The 26105-nt window shown below is 33.0% G+C and overlaps 2 protein-coding genes across 7 annotated transcripts; one reads left to right on the forward strand and one right to left on the reverse strand.

Moving 5' to 3' along the window:
* The first annotated feature begins 1288 nt into the window (after positions 1 to 1288).
* On the forward strand, positions 1289 to 4682 carry LOC100780544 (B-box zinc finger protein 18). 3 transcript variants are annotated; one of them, XR_005891895.1, is made up of 7 exons: positions 1289 to 1910; positions 2047 to 2163; positions 2554 to 2650; positions 2733 to 2848; positions 3190 to 3432; positions 4129 to 4299; positions 4375 to 4682. XR_005891895.1 is itself a non-coding variant. In XM_003517143.5 (6 exons), exons 2-6 carry the CDS (start codon positions 2071 to 2073, stop codon positions 4404 to 4406), a joined length of 555 nt encoding a protein of 184 aa, XP_003517191.1. In that variant the 5' UTR covers positions 1289 to 1910; positions 2047 to 2070; the 3' UTR covers positions 4407 to 4682. The 3 variants fall into 3 exon arrangements, 1 of the variants encoding a protein (XP_003517191.1); XR_001388471.3 differs by having other exon boundaries at positions 4401 to 4447; XM_003517143.5 differs by lacking the exon at positions 4129 to 4299 and having other exon boundaries at positions 4401 to 4682.
* Positions 4683 to 12491: 7809 nt separating this feature from the next.
* On the reverse strand, positions 12492 to 20999 carry LOC100781434 (UPF0183 protein At3g51130). Of its 4 annotated transcripts, none has more exons than XM_041016181.1 (16): positions 20778 to 20998; positions 20621 to 20708; positions 20252 to 20334; positions 20007 to 20081; positions 19145 to 19212; positions 18967 to 19072; positions 18810 to 18870; positions 18556 to 18722; positions 18335 to 18397; positions 18131 to 18178; positions 17013 to 17126; positions 16828 to 16927; positions 16646 to 16722; positions 16350 to 16454; positions 16199 to 16251; positions 12492 to 12758 (listed from the first exon to the last, which is right to left on the reverse strand). In XM_041016181.1, the coding sequence occupies exons 2-15, from the start codon at positions 20676 to 20678 to the stop codon at positions 16204 to 16206; spliced, it is 1173 nt and encodes a 390-aa protein (XP_040872115.1). In that variant the 5' UTR covers positions 20679 to 20708; positions 20778 to 20998; the 3' UTR covers positions 12492 to 12758; positions 16199 to 16203. The 4 variants fall into 4 exon arrangements, with proteins under 4 accessions (XP_040872115.1, XP_014631273.1, XP_006573565.1 ...); XM_014775787.3 differs by having other exon boundaries at positions 16646 to 16725; XM_006573502.4 differs by having other exon boundaries at positions 16646 to 16725; positions 20621 to 20999.
* Positions 21000 to 26105: the final 5106 nt, after the last annotated feature.

Below are 26105 nucleotides of genomic sequence, written 5' to 3' on the forward strand. Positions count from 1 at the left end.
TTGTCTTTTATAATTGTATTGTGGTCATATATAGCATAGCTAGAATAAATATCCCACCAAAAAATACTAGAATAATCACTACAAGACAAAGTCATAGTGTAACATTTTTATTTTTGTTGAACTCACTACATTTTTTGCTGAGAGTCAGAAATTAATTTTTGGAGTTACTATATAAGAATTTAGAAGTCGAATATCTAACTATATACTTAAAAAATATGATTACATGACAATCATGTTCAATCATGCTGGTCAAAGTCATAGTATAATTTGAAAAGATAATATTGTTATTGATCATTTTTTTTATATAAAACACAATAACTCTTTGGTTTCCATCAAACCATATTTTTATATAATTTGTAATCAATATTTGTTTTAAAAGTGTCACTGTTGCACATTAGTTTCATGCATTTCGTACGCATCCCTTCCGTACTAACTGACAGCACTCAATGAACAAAAGTAATACAGCACAACCCTCAATTTTCGACCATGGAAAAAAAAGGCATATGAAGGTTATTGATGTGGGGAATTCTAAACTTTAAAAGAGTGTTAGCTAAAATAGTAGGTAGCTTCCGAAAATGTTAGCCTAATTTGACTGAACTTCTGAAACATGTGATGAGGTAGAGCAATACTAGAGGCATTAAGGACAAGCCGAACAGCAATCTCGAGTCCACTTGTATTTCCATTTGGGTAAGTCAGAAGCAACAAAAATTACCAATTTGTTAATGTGTCATTGTCCTTCTAATTATGGATTGTGAACAGCTATATAGAGTCTTCCTTTTTTTTTTTTTTTTTTTTTAACCCAGCTACATATAAAAGGATGTTTAAGACCTGTTTTGTTGAGTCTTCCATTTATATATTCACTAGCATAAATATTTATTTAATTTGAGAAAATATTTCAGTTAATTTTTATTTTTTTATTAATTAAAAAATTTATTTATTGTTCGGTAAGTATTTTTTTAATATTTTTATTGTTTTTTAAATACGTTTATAAAGCATTAATTTCTAATTTTTTATTTTTTTTATTTTTATCCTTAATATATTTATTTAATTTTTTATTATTCTTTTTAAATAAATTAATTTTTATCATTTTATATTTTTTAATTATTTTAATCATTAATTTTATTAAAAATACTTATAATTTAATAAATTAACTTTTCAATTCAATCCCTTGGATTAACTTTTTAATTAATTTTACCTAACGTATCCATTAACAAATCAACTCAAAATCCTCCTCCCCCACCCCCTACAAAAAAATTGGTTGCACGAGAAATCTTAGCAGTATTATGTGTTTCTTTAAAGGGAAGTTGGAAGATAAGATAACCAACCAACTTCATTCAGTGGCTGGTGGATTTGTAATTGTACAGACATTGGAATTGGAATTTCAGTTAGACTAGACTAGATAAACAAGTTGAAGTTTTGCACTCAAATTAAAGTGTCCCCACACACACATAGCAGAAAAATTGGAATTAGAGTGCAGAGAAAGAGATGAAGCAAATGAGGTGAGAGTGTGAAGAAGATTCGTTTCTTTCTTTGCTTTGTTTGTGGCTGGAAACACAAGACGAGAGGGGCAAAATGGTTTGGCTTAGGAAGGAAGTGGGACCCAAGTCAGATAATTAATTGGTGGGTGAGAATGAGGCGTGAGTTTCTGTCAGCCCCCCACCCCCACATTGGCTTTGAACTTGTGGCTACCAAGTAACGTTTGAGGCCAACAGAGTTGACAAACACTCATTTATTGTGTCTATGCAAAGTTCTGGAATCAACCCCTAAGGTCCCCCCACTCCTTCAAAAATCCTCTCTTTTATCCTACAACACTCTAATCATCGTCATCAACCACCTCCTCCATCCTCCCCCAGTAACAACACAACATAACATTCAGAGAAAAACAAAACTATCATACCCACATGGATTTGGTGAACACCTGTCTTCTTCTGTGCCCCTTCTCTTTTTAATTATCTTTATTTTTTTATTCACATCATCATTATAACATATAGTATATATTAGGGTTCTGTATCTGACTTTAACTTTCTTTGTGTTTATTGGATGAAGCAATGAAAGTGAGAGAGTCCAATTATGCGAACGCTTTGTGATGCTTGTGAGAGCGCCGCGGCTATAGTTTTCTGCGCCGCTGATGAGGCTGCACTTTGTCGTGCCTGTGATGAGAAGGTAGATTCTACTATCAATATCAATATTTTTATGACATCTTCTTTGCGGATAACTGGTGCTCATTTTGTTGTTTGATTTCTGTTTTGTAATCATGTGTTGGTGTTTCGGTTGGATCACTGACTTTTAATGTTGTGATCTGATGTTTCTAAAAGTGTGTGTTGTGTGTGTGTGTTTCATTGGTAATGTACCAAAACTTGTATGGAGTAACAAATTGAAGGGCTTGCAGGTTGACCCTTGTAGCTTCATAGATGTGCTTCGATCCGATTTGATCTTTTTTGCGGTGTTGTGTAAATTGGAAATCCGAGTTTGTTTTATTTTAATTTGTTGTTGGTTGTTCTGGTCAACATGTTTCAACCAATGGGTCGAAGATTAATCTTTTGGAGCTTACAGGTTCACATGTGCAACAAGCTAGCTAGTAGGCATGTGAGGGTTGGTCTTGCTAGTCCAAGTGATGTACCACGGTGTGACATATGTGAGAATGCACCTGGTACGCAGTTTCCTCTTTCTGTCCTTGTAGTGTTCTTATGATGCTTATTGCTTATGTGTTTACTCTTTCAATCTGGATGTAGCTTTCTTCTATTGCGAGACAGATGGAAGTTCCCTTTGTTTGCAGTGTGATATGATTGTTCATGTTGGAGGTAAAAGAACGCATGGAAGATATCTTCTGTTCAGGCAAAGAGTTGAGGTGAGTCTCTCCTTTCCACCATGAATTGTTCTTAATTTGTTTATTGAGTAAGCACACATTTTAGTCCCCAACACTAGATTGTGAGTGCTAGTCACTTTGGTTTCTAGCTTCACAAAATGCTCACTTTAGTCCCTAATTTTGTAAAATGTCATTCACTTTGGTCCTTAATGTAAGTGAAAAATGTAGTGTAAAAGAACTAAAGCGAATTAACGTTTTGCAAAGTCAAGAATTAAAGTGACCAACGCTTTCAATCTCTGGGATTAGAGTGGGGGGTTTTCTCCTTTGTTATCTTGATATGTTTGGGTTCCCTTAAAAATGTACAATGTCTCCTTGTTCCATAGTTTCCAGGAGATAAATCTAGTCATGCTGAAAATCCGGCTTCACAACCATTGGAACCAGGTGAGGCTAAAAGAGGACAAAATCCACTTCCCAAACTAAAAATGGGAGAGAAGCAACAAAATCACAAGATGCCTATGGTTCCAACGCCAGGACCTGATGCTGATGGGCATGCCAAGATGGAAAGTAAAATGATTGATTTGAACATGAAGCCTAATAGAATACATGAACAAGCATCAAATAATCAGGTTCGAGTTCATGAGAAGTAAATTTTGTCTGCCTACTTAGAAATTTCTTTTCCAGTAAAGATCTGTTTCGCATAACTGGGATTATGCAAGGAAAATTATGAACATACACCCCAAGGTGTATGGATGAAACAAAGAGAGAGATAGAGAGAAAAAATAAATAGAAGAAAAAGTGATAATTATGATAAATGATGTCATTGATGTGATGGGAAATAAAAGAAAGAGATAATAATAAAAAAATGGGATGAAAGTAAATGCAATAATAATAACCCATACTGCAAATATTTGCAAACTGAAAATATTAACCATATTAGCACAGGTCCATCTCATTTAAATATGGATCATTTCTTTTTAGTGGTGTTAAATTCATCCCTGATGCATTAAATATATATAGACTTTGTTCAAATAGTTTGGATTGGGATATGGGACTCAATGAAATGTCTTGTGATGTGATTGTCCAATTACTTTAAGTCTTGTGGGATCCAATGCTCAGCTATACTTGAAGGAGCATCAGCTGGTCCCCTGCATGTAATTCCCCTCTACAGCTGCAACCTGCAGAAATTAAAAATTGCTAGGTGCCAATATTGATATGTACTTGTAATTGTGGGTTTGAAAATTCTTCATATATTTATACATATATCACCTTAAAAAGTATGAAATTTATTTTGAAATTTTACACATCGCTTCCTTCTGAAGCAGGTATTCAATAAATTCTCATAAAACTTAAACTGCATGTGGTTGAAGAGTTGATGTGAACAATGGTATCGATCATAATTGAACACCCCTCCCCCTTTTTAACTCAACTTCAATATCAATACCATATCGTTCCTCTTTCCATCTTCAGTGCAGTTGGATGAAAGTAGAACCCTTGTAAGTTGTGTAACATTTGTAGTACTAAACACATCCCTGTTATGATGTGCACTGAAATTAATATATTATTCTCAGGAACGCTTTTCTTTTTTCCTTTGCAGCCATAAATGGCGCAACTAGGCAATGCAGTTCTGACAGGATCCTAAACCAAAAATCTACCAATGGCAAAAGCTTCGTTTTGTTCTCGTGCATGCTAGTCACAAGGATGACATACTCTATTAATATCCTATATATTCTGGCAAATGAGGCACCAGAATCCTTTGAGGAGTTTGTTCGCCTACGTAGGAACTTAATTTGGTAGTTCAACACATCATATTCTGTTCTGCAAAGCATTGTTAACTGTATATCTATGACCCCTTTCAATGAATTGTGTGTTGACTTTTGTTTCTGGTTTCAGTTTTGTATGCCATTGCGTCCCCTATAAAATTCAGGGGGAAAAGAGTTATTTGAATTTTTTAAAAATAAAATGCGACAATTGTACATTTTCATCTTTAAGGTATAGAATTATAGATTATAGTATTTGTAGATTGAATTATTCCATCTTGATTTAATTTATCTTTTCATCTATATTTCTAAATTGAATTTTAATTTTTTTTTAAAATATCAATATAGTTAAATGTAACGTTATATCAATACAAAATATAATTTATATGTTCAAATATTTTATTTATTTCAAATTTTAAATATAATATAATTTATATATTTAAACGTGCTTATTTATTATAATTTTTTGTCATATAAAATAAACATTTTAAAAATTTATATTATTATAAAAAATTACACAACTTGATTATTATACTTATGTACTATTACTCAAATCTACTAAAAAATATTTTTAATTAATATTTTTTATAAATACATATAATATGTCTAATAATTTAATAAATATAAAAAAATTAAATTTAAATAAGAGTGATATTGTAAATTTATAAATATATATAAGTTTAATTTGGATTGGATAGAAAGTATTTATATAATTAAATTTGAAATCTAATAAGAAAATTCTGTTTTTCAGTTTTAGACATGTTGGATTTTTATTTTATTTAATTTTGAATTTCTTATATCGTATTTATTTTTACTGGATTGAATTAGAAACATCCCTGATGCATCAGAGGAAGTAGAGTCTTGTATCCAGCTATATATATGGTTTGTGAATAATTGAGCACATTGCATGATAAGACCTTCACGGCTACAAATACTTTCTCGACCATTCGGGGAACCAAATCATATGTGTTGTGTTGGACTTGTTTGGACGGACATGGTTACGGTACCTGGATGGGGATTATTCATGTTTGAGTCATTGGTTAATCATATTTTAGGTAGATCGATTTGAATAGTTTGGACTGTATCATTTATACATTTGCATCAAAATCAAATTAAGTTGATTAAAATTATTCATATACAAATTAAGCTACATATTTAAATTTATAGATTCCATCAAAATCGAATCGAACTAATTAAAATTTATGGAGTTGTTTGATTTGACCGTTAATATTGAAACTCAAGTATTGAAATTATTTGATGTTGGAACTTTTAAGGTATTTCTTGCATTGTTATTTGTTTCACCTTTTTTTATATTTATTTTTTCTGCCATGTTTATAATATTAATTGATCATATTTTGTTCATTTGTTTCAGCAAATATGATTACAACAAATCTGGTTGTCGCAAAGTTTATTCCAAGAAATTAGTTTGTAAGAAATAATTGTGATTCAGATTATTACAATAAATTTCATTGAATAATATTCTAATTTATATTAGTCTATTTTAGGATATTATGTTGATGATATTAAATGAATCAATTTTATTACTTTCAAACATTTGATAATATTGTATTAATTGTATTGAATATTTGGATGAATTATAATATAAAAAAGTAATTCTAAGGAAAAAAAATCAAATTTAAATGGATAACTCATTAGTCCGAACCCAATCAAACTGTTTACAAATGGGTTGAGTTGGGTTTCAAAAAAAATTATGAAAATCGAACCGAAACAAACCAATCAAATTTGATTGGATTGAGTCTTGAATTTGACCTGAACCTGCCCACAAACACCCGTATATGCAAATTATTGTAATAATTCTTAAGATATAAATTATAAAATTGATACAAATAAATAAAATTCAGAGGACAATAGAAAAAATATAAAAGGAGAAAAATATCTTGACATTTTATCAAGTGTAACATGATTTTTTAATGTAAACTTAGGCAATTACCAAAGTAGACTGCACATTCTCCTTAAAATGAACAAGAATTTGATTTTTTTTAATAAAGAATCTGAATTTTTTAAGTGACTGGATGCTTTAAATTAGATAAATAAGTACGCAATAAAAATTATAATAAAGCATATACATACATGAAAATTAAACTACGACATTATTAAAATATTAATTATTTTTTAATCATTAATTATTGTCACACTTTTTTTTGTTTTTTTTAAATGTATCTCAACGATGTAGAGAAATCAAATCTAATAATGAAAAAGAGAAATATTAAAAAAAGCAATACTGCATCTCTCGCGGTCTCACTTACTAGAAATTCCGGTGGAGGGGAACCACACAAGGCAAAGATGTCATCCTCACTCGCATCTAAAAAAATAGTACATAAGTCACATTCACATATTTTTTTTTATTTTAAAGTTTAGCATATACTTATTCTCAATAGGTATAGACTAATAAAAAGGAGTATTTGCGTACATTTAGTAAAAACAAAAGTCATTTAGTACCAGTGTTTCCTTTTATTTTTTATTCTTTTACGCTTTAATTTAACTTGAGATCTTGAAATACTATTTATAGAATGTTTTCTAAGAGACCATAGTTTAAGAAAACATTTTCGACTTTTTTTATGTTTTCATTTTATTTTATCTTCTGTTTTCTGAAATTCATATAAGAAAAATGTGACAACAGAAAATGAAAAAAAAATTTACTGATACTATACAAACTTCTGAAAATAGAAGATAAAGACCAAAAAGACCCTAACTTTTCCAAAAAAAAAAAAAACAGGGAAGGGCAAAAGCCCCCAATGCCATGGTAGAATGACATTCTTAAATTTTATTAAAAATAAATTTATCAATTTAACTATTAAATTATGTGATAATTATCTTATTTTAAACAATTTAGACATTTATAAATATATAACCTAATCATAAATATTTACTTATATTTTAAATAATATACTATGATGGATTTTGAATAAAATCACACAACCACATGTCACCACAAAATGAATAAAGATATCTAACCTGGAGTAAAAGCTCTTGAATATGAAACTTTTAGAAATGTAGGAACCATAGCACGCGCTTAAAGTGCTTTCCAACCTAAAGCCACTAAAGATGTAGTAGTATTGATTTTATTGACTGTGCTTAAGGTCTCTGCAATTTTTATCTATCGCAAAAAATTGTTCCTCTCTTTTTCAGGAATTAAATATTACCCATTATCTCCTTAACAACTTATCCACTAGCCTTGGTCGATCAAGAAGAGAGGATTAGAGACATTATGATCAATTTATCTTTTTTGTCATTTTAAAATAAGTCTAACATCTCTCATTTGTCTTCTATAAAAAAAAAAACATCTCATTTGTTAAAATATATGAGATTAATATTTTTAAAGTGAATTTAGTTTCCCTGAATAAATTTTTTCTTATACGCATATTCAGGAACTAAATCCTAATCAACATGAAAGACCTAATTAACTACTATCTGTTATGTCTAACTTTGTTCTTTAATACAAATATATAATGATACTTTAATATGATGAGATAAGAAAAAAAAATTAAATTACTAATACAATGTACTATATATTATTTTTAAAGAGAAACTATATTTATACAACATTGTATACGATAAATTAAGAAGATAAAAAAGGAGATAAAAAGTATAAGATAAAAATGATAACTGTGATAAAGGAAAAACATTATAAATTTTATAAAAAAAATATATTATATAAATAATATAACGCATTTTAATTTATGGATTCGATTCTTCTGAAGTGAAAATTTTACATTAGAAAATAAAGTAAGTAATCTTAATATTTGTGAGCTATTAATATTCTATATATACTTAATAAATTATAATTCACAAAAATAAATTAATTATACATGTATTAGAATAAAAATAATTAATTATCAATAGTTGAATTTTTTTTATTTTATCTAATTTAGCGACTTTAGAAGAGCCATTCCATTTTTAAACTACTGAATTAAAGATTTATCATGCGCAAGTCCATGTTACTCGATGCTATGCAAGAAAAGTTTGAGCACTGAAGACAAATAGAGCAGCTTTCAAGAGATAAAGACCATATATAGAACAGAGGTAGGGGACAAAATTTATGGTTTTGATTGTTTTATCGTAAGCAACAATGCATGTGTGATTCATAATATTATTTGGGGATTCTATATCAAATATATGATTGAGGTTGTTTTGTCAACACCCACGTAGCGATGACAATATTAATAAAAATTATATTTGTAGATATTTATCAGTTTTCCCCGCTTTGAGTTTGATAAAGAAAATCTATTTTGATTGGATCGGGATCAGGTTTTTTTCAACTTGAGAAAGTTGGATGGTGTGGATATATCACTCATGTGTTCCCTTTTACTTATATTTTTATAATTATTAATAATGTAATTATATATTTATATATAATTCTATTATTATATGTAATGATTAATTATATAACTATGAAATTATTTAATATTTTATTTTTTTAGTTATTAAAAATATAGAATAATTATTTTAATAACTAATTAACTAATATTATAACTATAATACTAATTATAACAAAATTAAAAATTATACATTTAACTAAAAATATAATTTAATTTTTAAATATGTTTACATTATTTATTATTTATTAAATTATATATATTGATTAAATTAAAATATAATTAATAATTATTTATGATTTATTTAACGTACAAACAAATAATATTTTAAAAAAAATGTGACATGAGTTTTCTCGAAACAAAATCTGATGGGAATGGAATTGAATTTTATTTTTTGACCCGTCTTTTATAATTCCAAATCCAAATTGGCCTCGTGTTTTGCAGGGACGAGAATGAGGATAGATAAATCCATCCCAATCTATATCATCCCTACAGACAAATATTTTCGGTAATGTTACACGTATGGATTAATATGATATCAGGCTGTGTTGACTGCATAAGAATTATTATTACAAGCACACAAAAAAAAAAACACTCGATATATACCTACATTTAATAAATGAAAAAGATGTGAAAGGTTATAAATTATTTATATTTCACTGTAATTAAAAAGGTAAATTTGTGAGGGCCGTGAGAAATTAGTTTCATATATATATGCTGGGTTTTTTTTACAATTTTTTTCTTTTAGTTATATAGTAATATATGTGTAATTATATATAAAAAATAAAAGGTTGACAAAAATTAATGTGAGAACTAAATGAGATGATTATCATATTATTATTAGTGTAGAATATTAGATAAATAAATTGTTTGTAAGTTTTATTGAAAAAGTAAATGTATATGAAATTCTTATTGTAGTATTTATATTTTTTATCAAGTGATTCATAGTTTAAATATAAAATAAATTATATTAAAAGAAAAATATTCAATATGTGTGTGTATACTTATCATTTGACAAAAATTTATCAATGTTTTTCACTGAGAATAACTTTATACCAAATATGGTACTCAAATATAGCATGATATGAGATTGTTAAACATTACTATTCCTTGCTGTATAAAATCATGTTCGAAAAGATATGTTTTTATTTACAAAATCTATGAAAGGGATATTTATTTTGAGCATTTCACGGCTAGCAAAAGGAGGGCGGCGTGGAAAGGAAAGGAGACAATGGTGTCCAAAACGACGATGAGACATGGTTGTCGTGTTTATTGCTGCTTCCATTCCCGACGCTGCGCTGCTAGATTCGTTTGTTTGCAACTGAGAGCGCCAATTACTATCTAACCACTATTCTCCCTAGCTACGCATGCGTCTTTAAAAGGGTTTTAGAACCGATCTAAAAGGTTCTTTTTTTATTAACAAAAATTTAGGTAAGTTAAGTTCTAAGAATTCAATAAAACAACCTTAAGACTAAAAGAATATTTATAGAAATCTTTACAAATAATTCACTAACATTAAATCTACATTTTTTTGAAATAAGGCTGGGTGGTGATTCCACTAATTGTGAGTCCACCACAGACTTTTACAATATTTTTTAGGAGATCATTCTCTCGCTTCTTAAAAGTGTAGGAAGTAAACCATTATCTCTCCCTCTACACAAATTAAGTACCATGCCGTGGCAGAAATGTTAGGATATCTCTTTTTTTGGGCCAAGTCCTATATATGTACACGCTATACAAATCACTCGTAGCACAATCTTCCATGAATGTCCCAAGCACATTAAGATTGATTATGAAACCTCACCTTACTTTATACTTCCTCTATACAAATTGTTGAATTGTTTACTAAATCACATTCCACCTATCGCTTTCATTTCTTGACTAGCTAGTAAAATCTTGACGATAGATAGGATTGAGTTTGAGCGCGACCCCTACATCCCACTAACTTGGCCCGACACGAAGTTGATTAGGACAAGTTCGAATTTTGAAATTAAATCCAATGCATTTTGTAAACAAGTTCAGGTCATGTTTCAGGTCATTTTTACTCGATTTAGTATAATATATTTTTTCAAAGAAATATAACTTTTTTAATAGATATGTATTAACAATTAAAAAAATTATTTAATAAATGTTAGATAATATAATGATTATGTATTTTTATTATTTATTTTCAGTTAAGAATAGTTTAATTTTTTTCCTATTTATTTTTATTATGACCTTATGCATGCATATGCTCCCTCCCCATCACTAAACCGACCCTAGTAGATATCTTCTCCCTCTTGTATATATTTGCTCCTTACTTTCTTCTAATTAATTGGTAGCTATCATTGTACTAAATCGAGTTAATATGTGAGAAAATCACCAAGCAAGGAAATCATCAAATTAAGTAATTAACCGTTAGCCATAATCAAAGGGCTTAGTCATCCGATTTTATAGTCAACACCGATATGGGTAAGGAAATGAGCAAGACGTACAAGAGATGTGGTCATCAGTGGATCCCCAACTTTTAACACGATATCCTGTTCATCATCAACTTTTGCCAACTTACCATGAGAGTTAACTAGTGTCATTCAGAATAATAAAGCAGTTAAAACTACTCCTAGAGCATCTAGATTTTTAAACGATTGTTCAAGGAGTCCTTTTATATTCAATTGGATATTACAATTTTCTATTATAGCACTCAAATTAAATTAATAAGGGGTAGCCTTATCATGCTTTGGTTTGAGAGGATTTCTTCAAATGGCATTTCCTTTGTCCAAAACTTTTTTGTCACTTCAAAAGCCATGTCAATCATATGATCCCCATCAAACAGGATCTCAGGTTCAACCATTGGTACCAACCTATTGTCCTGCAAAATAATGGTTGCTTTGTCGGCAAGCACCCACACCTCAAAATGAACTGATTAATGCACATTGTGACTATGATATATTAACATTAAACTGGGAGAAGGCAGCATTGCGTGCTATACCCCACACTGCTTCCTTTAATAGGCAATGCAGATGGGGGCCATTGGAAATTAGAACAGGTGCTCACTTGAGGACATAAGCAGAGGCCATTTTCTCTCAAAAAGTGTGATATGATATGAACATTAACTCTGTAAGATATATTTGATTAATATGCTAAGATTAAGATTGAATCTTTATTCAAGTTTAATCCTTAGTAGAAATAATTATTAATCAGATTTTACTTATTTTTTTTTTGTCAAACTACAAGTTTCTTTTTCTGATGATCTGAAAGATTAAGATAAAAATATATATTTATTTAATAGATCTTGTTGAATGTGACGTAGTTTATGTAGTAAAAATAAATTATTCAAATTCTCAAGACAAAATTCGAAAGGTGCTCCACGGATTATAACTTTTATTCATTCACGAAGCTCTGCAAACAATCATAGCTCGAATCTAATTAACCTGTAAGAATGATTCTGTTTAGACTACATTGAGAATCGGTTAAATTAATTCAAAATGGATATCAGTCTAATAGATTTGGAATTTTTTTAAAAGAAAAATTGGCTCAACAATACTGTTTGAGATTAAGGATTAGACAAAAACGTTTTATAAATTATAGAAAGTAACCAAGAATCTATCACACTGAAAGGCAAAGCAAAAGGAATTTATTGCATTTTCTTTGTGGAAGATGAAAATGTTAGAAAATTACATAATTTAACAGGATTTTTATGTACAATTTGTTACACAGCTGTACAATTTTCATAGCCCCTTGCCACGACAATGATGATGATGGATAGCTGCAATATTTATACACAGTGCCCGTACAACCCTACCTGTTACCCCTGAATTTCCATACACAACCTTGGGAAATCTTGGAACAATATGGAGAAGATTGAGTAACCAAAAGCGCCTGCAGTAATGCAAAAAAGACTCAACTCCCAACTGTTATCAGTTATCACTTATAATAAATACGTTTACTATGTTGATTCCTACGGGTTTCCCGAGCTTTTAATTAGTCCTTGTTAGTTGAAGATACTCTAATTGAATCCTTAAAATTATCAATTGTTTCTCATTGAGTCTCCATTGTGATCAGTTTAATTCCGCATCCATTCATTCAGTAATGATGAGGCGGCCAACTTTATCTGCAAATACTAAATCATGTTTGTTTTGAATTCTTTCAAACAACGAGCATTGAATAGAAAATACAAAATTTCCTTCAGCGAAGCACTCCCAAAGAGCATGTAAGTACCTTGGAAAACGTGTGAACCTGTTTCTAACATGTTTTTAACAGGTGGCCACATGATCCATTTCCCTCGTGTTAAAAGGGAGGGGGATGGGCTGTTTTGACCACCTTGGATCCACGAAAACCAAATGGTATGAGTAATCACATGAGCTCTCCATTTAAAACATCATCGCTAAATTAATAGATATGTTGGTTGCAATGTGCACCCAATTGGAAACAATTCATGACTTTTAAGAACCCAATTAGAAAAACTTGTAACTAGAGTACAACAACAACAACGCCTTATCCCACTAGGTGGGGTCGGCTACATGGATCAACTTCCGCCATAATGTTCTATCAAGTACCATACTTCTATCCAAATCATTAAGTTCGAGATCCTTCTTGATAACCTCTCTTATAGTTTTTTTGGGTCTTCCTCTGCCTCGAATTGTTTGTCTTCTCTCCATCTGGTCTACTCTCCTCACTACAGAGTCTACCGGTCTTCTCTCTACATGCCCAAACCACCTAAGTCTATTTTCCACCATCTTCTCTACAATAGGCGCTACTCCAACCCTCTCTCTAATAGCTCCGTTTCTAATTTTATCCTGTCGAGTCTTACCACACATCCACCGCAACATCCTCATCTCTGCTACACCTACTTTAGTCTCATGTTGGCTCTTGACCGCCCACCATTCTGTTCCGTACAAAATCGCCGGTCTTACCGCAGTCCGATAAAACTTTCCCTTTAACTTGATCGGTACCTTTGCATCACATAACACCCCCGATGCTTTTCTCCATTTCATTCATCTTGCTTGAATGCGATGATTCACATCCCCTTCAATTTCTCCATCATCCTGTATTACAGACCCAAGATATTTAAACCGTGTGACTTGAGGGATAATATGGTCTCCTATTTTCACCTCTGAGTTAGATACCCTCCTACTTTTGTTGAACTTACATTCCATATACTCCGATTTGCTTCTGCTTAGGCGAAAGCCATGTGTTTCTAGAGCTCGTCTCCAAGTTTCCAACCTCTCATTCAACTCCTCCCTCGACTCTCCAAGGAGGACTATGTCATCTGCAAATAGCATGCATCTCGGCGCTATCTCTTGGATTTGTTCCGTGAGGACATCCAGAATTAAGGTAAAAAGATAGGGGCTAAGGGTTGACCCTTGATGCAAACCAATTGTGATGGGAAAATCGTCTGACTCTCCACCCTGTGTCCTAACACTAGTCGATATCCTATCATACATATCTTGGATAGCTCGAATATATGCAACCCTAACCCCTTTCTTCTCTAGAGCTTTCCACAAAATCTTTCTAGGCACTCTATCATACGCTTTCTCCAAGTCAATAAAAATCAAGTGCAAGTCTTGTTGGTCCATGCGATATTGCTCCATCACCCGCCGTAATAAATAAATCGCTTCCATGGTCGACCTTCCCGGCATGAAACCAAATTGATTCTCAGTAACTTGAGTCTCCTTTCTTAATCTCCGTTCGATCACTCTTTCCCATAATTTCATGGTATAACTCATGAGCTTGATTCCCCTATAATTTGCACAATTTTGTATATCTCCCTTGTTCTTATAGATTGGCACTAACGTGCTTCTCCTCCATTCCTCCGGCATGCATTTTGACCTCATAATTTCATTAAAGAGTTTGGTGAGCCACTCAAGACCTCTATCTCCAAGAGTTTTCCACACTTCAATAGGTATGTTGTCTGGCCCCACCGCCTTACCGTTACTCATTCTTTTCAACGCTTCCTTTACTTCCTGTTTCTGAATCCGACGATAATACTTATAGTTCCGATCCTCTTCTCTTGTGTCTAGACTGCTAGAGTCGTATCCATATCCATCATTAAATAAGTTGTGGAAATACACCTTTCACCTTTCCTTGATATCTTTTTCATGCACTAAGACTTTGCCTTCTTCATCCTTAACACACTTTACGTGATCCAAATCTCTAGTCTTCCTCTCTCTACCCTTAGCAAGCCTATATATAGATCTTTCTCCGTCCCTGGTTCCTAGAGCTTGGTATAGTCCGTCAAAAGCTTGGGCTCTTGCCTCACTCACCGCCTTTTTGGTTTCATTTCTAGCTATCTTATACTTATCCTAAGTTTCAGAATTTCTACACCTAGACCACTCCTTGAAACACTCCTTTTTTACTCTAACTTTGCTCTGAACACTTTCATTCCACCACCACGATTCTTTACCCCTAGGTCCAAAACCTCTAGATTCACCCAACGTCTCTTTAGCCACTTTAATAATCTCTTGGGACGTCTTGTTCCACATATCATTTGCACTTCCTTGTGATTGTCCACACCATCCCTCCCATATCTTTTGTTGGAAGATTCCTTGTTTCTCACCCTTCAAGTGTCACCATTTGATCCTTGGTGCTACCATAGGACTTCTTCTCTTTGCCCTATCTCTAATTCTTACATCCATAACCAAAACTCTATGTTGGGTAGTCAAGCTCTCTCCCGGGATAACTTTACAGTTCAAGCAATACTTCCTATCAGACTTCCTGATAAGGAAGAAATCTATCTGAGAACATGTCCCTCCACTTTTGTAAGTGATAAGATGTTCCTCTCTTTTCTTAAACCATGTATTGGCTATAGAAAGATCCAAAGCCTCCGAAAACTCCAAGATGGATTTACCCTCCCCATTCATCTCCCCTAAGCCAAAACCCCCATGCACCCCCTCAAAACCTCTATCCACGCTACCTACATGTCCATTGAGATCCCCTCCTGGGAAAACTTTCTCTCCTTGGGGTATATCCTGAAGTACCCCTTCTAGATCCTCCCAAAATTTTACCTTAAAGTGTTCTGCTAACCCAACCTGAGGTGCGTACCCACTAATAACATTAAAGGTGTCCTGTCCCACTACCAATTGTAACTAGAGTCTAGGAAGAAAAATGGGTACGAGCCAGAACTACATAAACCTGACAGACAAAGTAAAGTTTAGCATGACTTAAGCTTGGACAAATGATCTGATACTGGCTGTTAGGAATTAACATTGGGTTTTTAAGATTGTACTAATTGGTGAGATAAGGAAAAAATATTAAGGTTATTACTAGGCATGTGAATAAGTTATACATTTACATAGAACACACAATTAAAAGAAATGTACCATCATCATGATTGGAAGAGAGTTATTGTTGCAATATAACCATTCTTCATGACCTGCTAACATCACCAGAAAATTAGTGGTCTCTTAAAAGCATCATAGCAGACTAAACTATTGAAATAGTGGGACACTATAAGTACAAAAAAGGACACACCTCAAAGGCAATATTTTGATAACCATATACAAGAGTAGAACCAAAGGGGTTACTTGCCGAGCCTTGTGTTTGGATGGCAGCTCGCCCACAATCCCCAAGTATTTCCTAAAAGAATCAATCAAAAACTATTATATGATATAAACTCCTATGAATCATTATAAGAAATCCACATCAAATGCCTGTCACAATTTTCTTCTACAAATTGCTTCATATATTTCAAGTAAAAATCTTCCATAACTCCAAAACAAGATCATCCATTATAAGGGCAACCATATGATTTGAAAGAGATAGATCACCTTAACTTGTTCCCATTTGGTGCTAGGTGTAATAACCCTCTGTTTGCTATTATTTACTTCCTGGAAAGATCCCCCTACTGCTGGAAAGGCCAAAAATAGATTTTCTCTTATTTCACATAAAAAATTTATATGATACATCAAGACCAAACTAAACACTGCAATGCAAATAAAAGACTGCTTACAATCTGAGCCATGGATAACAAAGTTACACTTAATGTAAGAATTGAAATCAGCATGACCAGGGAAGTTGGTGTGTAACACAAACTTCTTGATTTTGTGAGTCTGAAAATAAAACAGACATGTAGGAGTTTCTATTATCAGTTGTGTCACTATGTATAGAAACAAAAGCATGATGTAAGTTACAAACCTGTCCATCAAATAAGATGTCCAGACCACGAGTAAAATAATTATAAAAGTAATCACCACAGAGAGTTGTCCGTGGCCGAAAATCTGAAGCAGAATGAATAACCATTTGATCAACCTACAGAATTACAATTAAGAGTCAGACTTCAAACAAACCAAAACTTATTCAAGGTAGAATTTAGACCTTAAATGAATATATATTTAGACAAAATTAATACTTCTCCATGAAGAGAGTAACTAACAAGAAGATTACAAGAAAAAATAATTGGCTGCAGATTTTCTTTTGACTGTTCTTGTTGGAAAGCCACCTTAATTGCAGTACCCCTCGCCCGCCTTAGTTGCGGTCTCTTTGGGGGCTGCCTTAGTTGCAGCCTCAAGGGTGGTAGTTTAGTCCCACATCGACTAGTGATAAGTCCAAAGTAGTGTATATAAGTGGAGGCAACCCTTAACTTACAAGCTGGTTTTGTAGGATTGAGTTAGCCTTAAAACCCACATTCTATGATTTCTCTCTATCTTAATAACTTCTGTTCGGACCCACACATTAGGCTTAAGCTTTATATGCTCTATGCATTACACACGAACCATAAGAAGTACCAAATCTATGCCAGCCCTGCGTATAAAAAATCCTTGAAAGAAAAAGAAACAAATTTAAAGTAGAAAGTTGGAAAGAACAATCAGTTCCATAGGAAGGGATGTTCACAGAAGCATAGCTGTATAGCGTGTGAAACATGCCAGAAGAGGGTGATTTTGGAAATAGAACAGTTTCATATTCTGTTCATTTTCTTCCCACGCTCAAAATGGAACAAGAATTTGGTGGATCATATGTACCTTCTTGATTCAATTTTCTTTCTCCATTGACCCTTTGTTTTCAGTTTTCATTTTGCACTCATTCATCCAAACAGCAAAAATTCCTCTATTCATTAATTTTCCCACCCCCTATTTATTTCCTCACTCTTGTCTCCTTAACCAAATTACCAAACTAAAGGCATAGTCTAAAACATGATGCAATCAAGTGCCTAGGTCCCTATATGATCCATTACATATGATATCAGTCTAGTTCCACAAAAATACGACAGATTAATCATGTTCCATTTAAGAATTAGTAATTCATGGTATGGCTACCTGCTTTTGATGAATGCCACAGGGACGTCCAAGCTCAGTCCAGACATCCTGCATAAAACAGGAAGCATTACATAAACTTTCCTTGAGAAAAAGAATATGAATCAAGTGAAAGATGACAAGAAGCAACAGAAAGCACAGGAAAATTCATCCACTAAAAGCATATCTCAAATGGTTTCAATTCTATGTAAAAGTAACATAGTTTACCTGTGGAGATGCACCAAAAGGAATGTGTTGAGAGCCAACAGTGAAATACAATTCTTCCCCCAGCTATATAACCAAGAAAGAACTGAATTAGAAGCCAATACTACAACCACCTTGCCAAATCAAGCAAAAAGTTTCTCTAACATGAAGCCAACTAAATGTGTCATGTTAAATAAGCTAAAAGCCTAAAACCCCAACTGACATAGGGTTTAAAGAACTCAAACCTTCACATGGACCTCTTCCATGTAAATGCTGCCAGCAGGTAATGGAGGAGCAGAAGCCTTATCCATTAAGGCCCCCACACCAACCTTCTTACCAGAGGAGCTATCATATATAGAAACACGACATGTAACTGGGGTGGTCCCATCAGGAAACTCCAATGGCAATTCCACTGTCATAATTAAAAGCGAAAATGTTAGCATATTAGAATTAGAAAACTCAGTACAACATTTCAATTTCAAGAAGATATAATAAATACCTCCCCCATCATGACAGCAATCTGTAAATTGACTTGGAATAGGAAATGCAAAGGAAAGCCCCTGTGAAGAGCAAAGCAGAAAGTATTAGTAATGTGGAATTGTAGGGGGTAAAAAAAAAGCAATAATAGAGAGGCATTTGATATCCAAAATATGTACCGGATAGAATAGGGTGTAAATGCCTCTATCCTTGTCAAAAATTCCAGGATATGTGGGCCCAAACAGTGCATATACAGCAACAAAAGTAGCTAAAGTTGATGGTCCCCTAGAAGTAAAAAAAATCATCAATAGTGTTTTACAACAAGTATATACTAAAATTACAAGTCCAGATGCTCACCCAATCAAGGAAGTAGAATAGCGCATCTGAAGTCGCTTTACATCAAATATTTCAATAAGCCGCAGTCTCTAAAATATCAATGAAATGTTTCATCATGACAGAGTCATTTAGGCAAGTATAGATACCAATAAATACAAGCACTATAACACAGCTTAAATTAATATTGAAAGCATAAGAACTGATGCATACTACAGTGTTATAGCTTTAGATCTTCAAGAACAAGCAAAACAAATTAAGAAATGCTCCATTACTTTTGAACAAAGCAGCAATATCAGGTATTCAGGTTTAAAAAAATGCAAATTCTCAAGCATCGTATCATCTTGATGTGAAGGACCGACGAAGCACATTATTATTGTAACAAACAACCCAAAACTTCAAACAATTCACCCCAATTAACATGGGAAAAGAAAGGATAGCTAAATTTTAAACTTGGATTGTTACACTAGTTCAACTTCAACAGTTTTCATTTGCACTGGGAAATTACAAAAAGATCCTTACACGATTTTTCATTCTCGTTAATCTTTTATCAAGTTCTATATGTCAGCAGAATGAACTTCAATGATGATACTACTAAAAGTACATAGAGTTTTCTAAGAGAATCCAATAACATTCAGAACTCACTTATTTTTTTTGCAGGAATCCTTTACACAATTACAGAATTTGCATTTTCACATGTGTCTGACTAATTTAGTAGTATTTTTTTATAGTTATTTGTGAGAACATATAGCTACCAAGGCACTAGTGATGGCCCCTCAAATCAATTCTAAACAAAAACTTCACTACCTAAAACACATAATCTCAAGCTTTCTCTAAATAAGGACTCTACATTGTAAACAAGATGAAGGGAAAAAAAATACAACACCTGAGACCACGGATCGAAACGAAGATGGAATCCATGATCAGGAAAGCTAATAACAATATCCAACTTCAGGGGTTCCTGCATGTGCATAAAGTAGAAGAAGTCAAGAATCTCTTAAAAAATAAAACGCAAAGCCACAGATAGTAGTAACCTGCGTGAAGCAGACAGTCAATTACTCGTTCAAGTTCACACAAAATCATAGACGACACAACTGACAAGGTGTTAAGTGATAATCATATGTGACAAACCTCATCAAAATACTTCACATGCACCACATCGTATAAGTTGGGTTGCTGCTCTATCTGAGCAAATGCTTCACATATAGGCATCCCTAAACAGCACACGGAAACGGCAACAAGCCAAGTCAGTAAACACAGTCGCAAAACGCAAACCATAAAAGGGACGCCAATAAAATCGACCTCAATCGTCGAATAAGCTGAGCTATTATTGAATTAAACCACACGACATATGACTTTCAATATCTATGATAACCACAACGGTAAAAATAGAACAAGCCAAATTACCATCTGAATTTGAAACCCGAGAAGCGACGCATATTCGAATTGGTAAGAGAATCTGAGAATAAAAGGGAATTGAGTATGGATAATTATAATTACCGAGGGAGAAGGGTCCGATTCCGAGACCGGGACGGAGATCGAGAACGATGGCGCCCATGGCAGTGCCCTCGCAACGGCGTCTAGGTCTCTGCAACATAGTGGTTGGTGAGAGAGAGAGAGAGAGAGAGGGTATTTTGGAGTTTGCGGGTTAAGTTACTTTCGTTCGGTGAGGAAAGCAAGCCAAACGACAACACGCAGCGCAGGTGAGGTGTTGAATGCTTATATAGGGTTGTATCCAATCCAATTCGATTCGCGATTTTGATTAAGACGGAAAAACAAACCACCTTCGTTATGCTTTTTCAACACCGCAAACGCAAAAGATGCCCCTCTCGCACGCCACGGAAACCCAACTTTATTCTATTTCTTTTTCTCTTTTCATAAACTGTTACGCCCTGCTTATGTACACGTTGTCATTTTCCATTTAAAAAATGTACACGTTGTCATATATATATATGGCTAAGATAACATGTGTTTGGACTCGTTTATTTAATTTATTTCATTTTATCGTTAAGCTTAGCCTTAATTTCTTTATTTTTCAATGGAGAATTTTATTTTTGGTATTTTTTAAATTGGGTGGAATTAGTCATTCATTTTAACTCCGTTAACTATCGAGGCTAGTAACTATCACCTTCAGTTACTTATTAATAGTTTTTAATTAATTTATTAATTCTATTAATCATAATTATTATTAGTTAATAATCTAAAATATGAACAAAAATCTTAGAGGTATTTGGTTTGGTTGTTTTTTGTTTTCATTTTCACTTAAAAGAGAAGAAAATGTGTTTGATTGGATTTCTGAAAATATATCTTCGGTGAAAATAAAAATAGGAAACAATTAGAAAATGAAAACAATAAAATATCGTTTTCAATTGAGAACAGAAATTTCATTTCGGATAAAATGAAATTGCGGTAACAATAAATGTAATTTTAAACAAATCTAAAAATACAAAAAGAAAAAAAGGCAATATATCATAAATTTTCAGTATTTATATTTCATTAAAACAGAAAACAAGAAGTCAAACCAAACATGTTTTCAGAATTCTAATCTTTTGAAAATGAAAACAATTTTGAGAAAATGAAAACAAGAAATGAAAAAAAAATGCAAAGCAAACACATCCTTAGAATTTTTAAAATTAGGAGACCAAATCTTTCAATTAAACTTCTAGGAAATCAAAATCTTCATATTTATAAAATTTAGACATATCAAAATTATAATTTAACTTTTTTATTTTGAGAAATATTAAATGTTACAATATGAATTTAGTAATGGAACTTGATTGGTGATTTAGTTTTCTCTTTCCTATCCATTAAGCCTAACCCTTAGCTGATTTGCCCAATGCTATTTTTTGATTGGTTAAAATTTCTATTCGTGCAAATTTGTATTGGAATTTGTTGTATAACATATAGCAATCCTCTTTTAATTTTATCTTTATATTTATTTCTCATCACATCATTAATTATATCTATCATTTTTCTTTCTTTTTAAATTTTTTTTGTGTTACTCTTGTTAGTAATTTTGGGTCATATATATATATATATATATATATATATATCACATAATTGAATGAGTTAGGATCATTATTTATTAGTCAAAAGTGGTCTAATCAATATAAAATTATGGTTAAGGGCATATATGTCATGAAAGAAGTGTGTAGATAACATTAGTGATAGTATGATGAGGGGTCAAATTATAATAATCAAATTTTGGGTAATTGATAAATGTTCCCATTTCATTTTATAGAGAGAAGTGATAGAACATACAGTTTTGCCTTTTTTCTTTCTTTCTTTCTTTATCCGTCAGAATAGAAAATTCAGACAGCTCTCTACATTTGAAAGATCATAAAACCAATATTGATATTCATCAACCTTTCATCACTCCATTATGACTAATCTAGGTATGCTTTCGCATTTAGTTTTCATCATGATTTTGAATATGAGAACATAATGGGGTTTTATTCATCTTTATGTAGTAATCTACGTCCTCAGTGGGTGTGGCAGTAGGAGTATCCTCTGGTGTCTCCTCTGGTATGGCCTCGGGTGTCACCTCTGACTCTAGCTGCGACTCCTGGGCTGTAGGAGCCTCACCTGCCCCCAAAGGAGAAAGATGGACTCTTAGCCAGGCCACCTGGGCCATGAAATCCTTCATGTTGATTATGGGCCGATGTTGAGCCAAGTCATGAATACTCTGCATCACCAGGCATAAGCCATGGTGGAGGCTCTCTAGCATTGGCACAAGAAGGTTTGTGCTTTGAGCGGAGGGGCCCGAGGGTGCTGATGCGGGAGCTAGTGGTGCTGGATCAGGTGGAGCAGAAGAAGAAAGGGCAGAAGCGTCAGGTCCCCTAGCCCTGGTCTTGCGAGTCCCTGGAAATGTGATCGTGGGATCATCTGGGTTCCAGTTGTTCTTTTTAATATAAGCCAAATTAATGACAAGGCTAAGGGACTCGAAGGTCAATGAGTCCGGAATAACTCCCCTAGCGATGCATAAAGCGGTGATAAGAGTTGGGAAGCCAAGCCAAGAGGAGTTGGACTAGGCCATCTGAGAAATCTGGTCTGAGATGAACGAGCCCACGTCCATGTACATCCTCGTGACGAGTTCGTAAACTAACCTCGCCCTGTCTATATTCAAATCGAACGTGTGAGAGGTGGGGGAGAGGTTGGAATAGGACAAGACGCTCCAGGTCTGTGCCAGAGTAGTAAGATCCTTCCTCAGGAGCTTCTAGGGCGCTCTTTCAGCGTTCAGAACAAAACCATGCCCTGGAATACAGAGCTTGGAAGCAAGCTCCTGAGGGTCTGGGTACGTGTCGTAGAACCTAGTGTAGGCGGTGTAATGCTTCCCTGGCTCCAAAACTACTGGGGTCTTTAGGAATGCGTTCAACATCTCCCCATCAAACTTAATCAACCTCCCTCAAACTTGAACCTGCCTAGGAGACTTGTCTTCTGGATCAAATAAATTTGCATAAAATTCCTTGACCATGGCCAAGCAAACCCTTATTACTTTATCCACTATGGCGACAAAATTTGTGGCATGCTATGAGGCATCAAATCATGGAATATGGATGAGAAATTGTCACAGAACTGCAAATTGTGGAAGGAATTGAAAGACCACTTAAGTTATATTGTGACAACAAATCAGTTGTATTGTATTTTAACAACAATAGGAGTTCGACCAAGTTGAAGCATATTGACATTAAGTTCCTAGTTGTTAAGGAAAGGGTACAGAGTGGACAGATTTCCATAGAACACTTAGAGACAAACTCCATGATAGCAAATCCTCTTACTAAGGGACTTCCATCCAAGATCTTTCATGAGCATGTTGCTCACATGGGTGTTTTACAGTTCGAGGAATCTTTGGTTTAGTGAAAGTTAGTCACTTTTATGTATTTTTTGTTCTCTGTTAGATTTTATGTATGCATACATTGACTTTTAAATATATTTGGTTATATATATGTGTGTGTGTGTGTCTGTGTTTTATTATTCAATTATTACACTTTGTACATTAAGGTTATTAAATGATCTCATTGAGGTAAAGTATGACCAGTTGAAAATAGACATGTACAGACCATCTTCACGTAATTTTCATGCTACACATTTCATGGAGTCTATGTCATTTGATTCTGTCAGCATTAGTGATCATTGATGAGTTTAGTTGTGATTAATACAATGAAAACTGATTTGGTTCTATGTGCAGATGTAATCAATGAACAAATTTTTTTAAATATACTCAAAGATGTAATGGCAAATTTTGAGCCCATAAAGTCTACCACATTCATAAGAATTGTAAGGACATACATGTCATAAAAGACTGATTGTGTAGATAACATTAGTGATATTATAATTTGATGAGGGGTCAAATTGTAATTATCAAATTTGGGATAAATGATGACAGGTTATGGTCCCCATTTATAGAGAAAAGTGACAAAATGTACATTGCTCTCTTTTTCTCTTTATCCTCATCAGAAGATAAAATTCAGAGAAGAAAATAAAGTTCTCTATATTTAAAAGATCATAAAATCATTCTTGATCATCATCAACCTTTCAGCACTCCATTTAGACTAATTCAGGTACACTTTCGTATTTAGTTTTCATCATGATTTTGAGTATGAAAACACAATGAGATTTTATTCATCTTTACGCAGTAATTTCTCTTTACATAGACAATAAACATGTGATTAGAATTGATGATTGTCTGTTAGAATCAAATTAGGTTGATTGATTGAATTCCTACATCTCTTCTTTTCTATTATATACTTCAACAGTTTTTTTTACAGTAATATTAAAAAGATTAAAATCTAGAACTTTATGTATATTATCCAAATCTCACCATTAAGTTAACTCTAATGGTTATATACTTAAAAATGTTTATCATGACTCTTGCACTTATGCCTTCATTCTAAAAGTGTTTGATTTTTAAACTGAAATTATGATAAAGATGAGAAAATATACAGAGGGGCTTAATTTCTTCAATAGTATAGAAAAATTCTGGAGTAAGTAAAAATAAAGATAATAAAGAAAACAATAAATAGTTACTTAGTTTGATTTAACAAGTCTTATTTCAAGCACTTATTATTTTCTCTTGTAAAAAAATAAAAATAAAAATTAATAAACGACATTAATTATCATGAATTATGTGCTTGTCTTTTACGTTAGTTGTTTGATATTGATAGGTTTAGACATCTTTGACCTGTGAATCCGAACACCCCTGGATGGGTTATTGGGGGTTGACTTATACATAGTTATGAATTAATATTTTTTTGGTTTAAATCAAGTGTGTATTCTCTATATTTTAAGATAATATTGTTGTAGTCCGATAGGAACACGGATTATGAACTAATGTATGAAGCTTTAATGATGTGCGAATGGATCACGAGTTATGAACTTATGATTATGGATTTTGTTTTTAACTTAAAAATATTTGGTGACTTCGAAAGTTTCTAAAATCATTTTTTTATTTCTAATTGTTTGGTGTTCACGGGTCGTATACTATTTTGGTGTGTGTATATAAATGCATGTGAATCATTTCACCAAACCACGAGCAAATCTAACACTAGACAATTAATCCTCGTCAATTACTAGCACTAGCTATAAGAAGAAGAAAAAATGAAGGTTGAAGTTGAAGTTATCTTTAAAGAACTCATCAAACCCTCCTCTCCCACCCCCAATCACCTTCACCATTATAATCTCTCCTTGCTCGACCACCTTACTCCCCAACTCAACAACTCCATGGTATACTTCTTCGCTGCCAATGGTGTTTCAAACCAATTCATAAACACCACTTTAAATGCTTCCAACCACCTTAAGAAAACACTCTCTCAAGCCTTGACACATTACTACCCTCTTGCGGGAAGATTCGTGGACAAGGCTTTCATAGAGTGCAACGACGAAGGGGCCCTCTACTTGGAAGACAAAGTGAGGTGCAAGCTCAACGATGCTGTGGATACTGGATAGTCCTGTCCCCTACGAGATTACAAAGCTTTTACCCTTTGGA

The sequence above is a fragment of the Glycine max genome, chromosome 1, assembly GCF_000004515.6.
Source record: "Glycine max cultivar Williams 82 chromosome 1, Glycine_max_v4.0, whole genome shotgun sequence".
Taxonomy (NCBI): domain Eukaryota; kingdom Viridiplantae; phylum Streptophyta; class Magnoliopsida; order Fabales; family Fabaceae; genus Glycine; species Glycine max.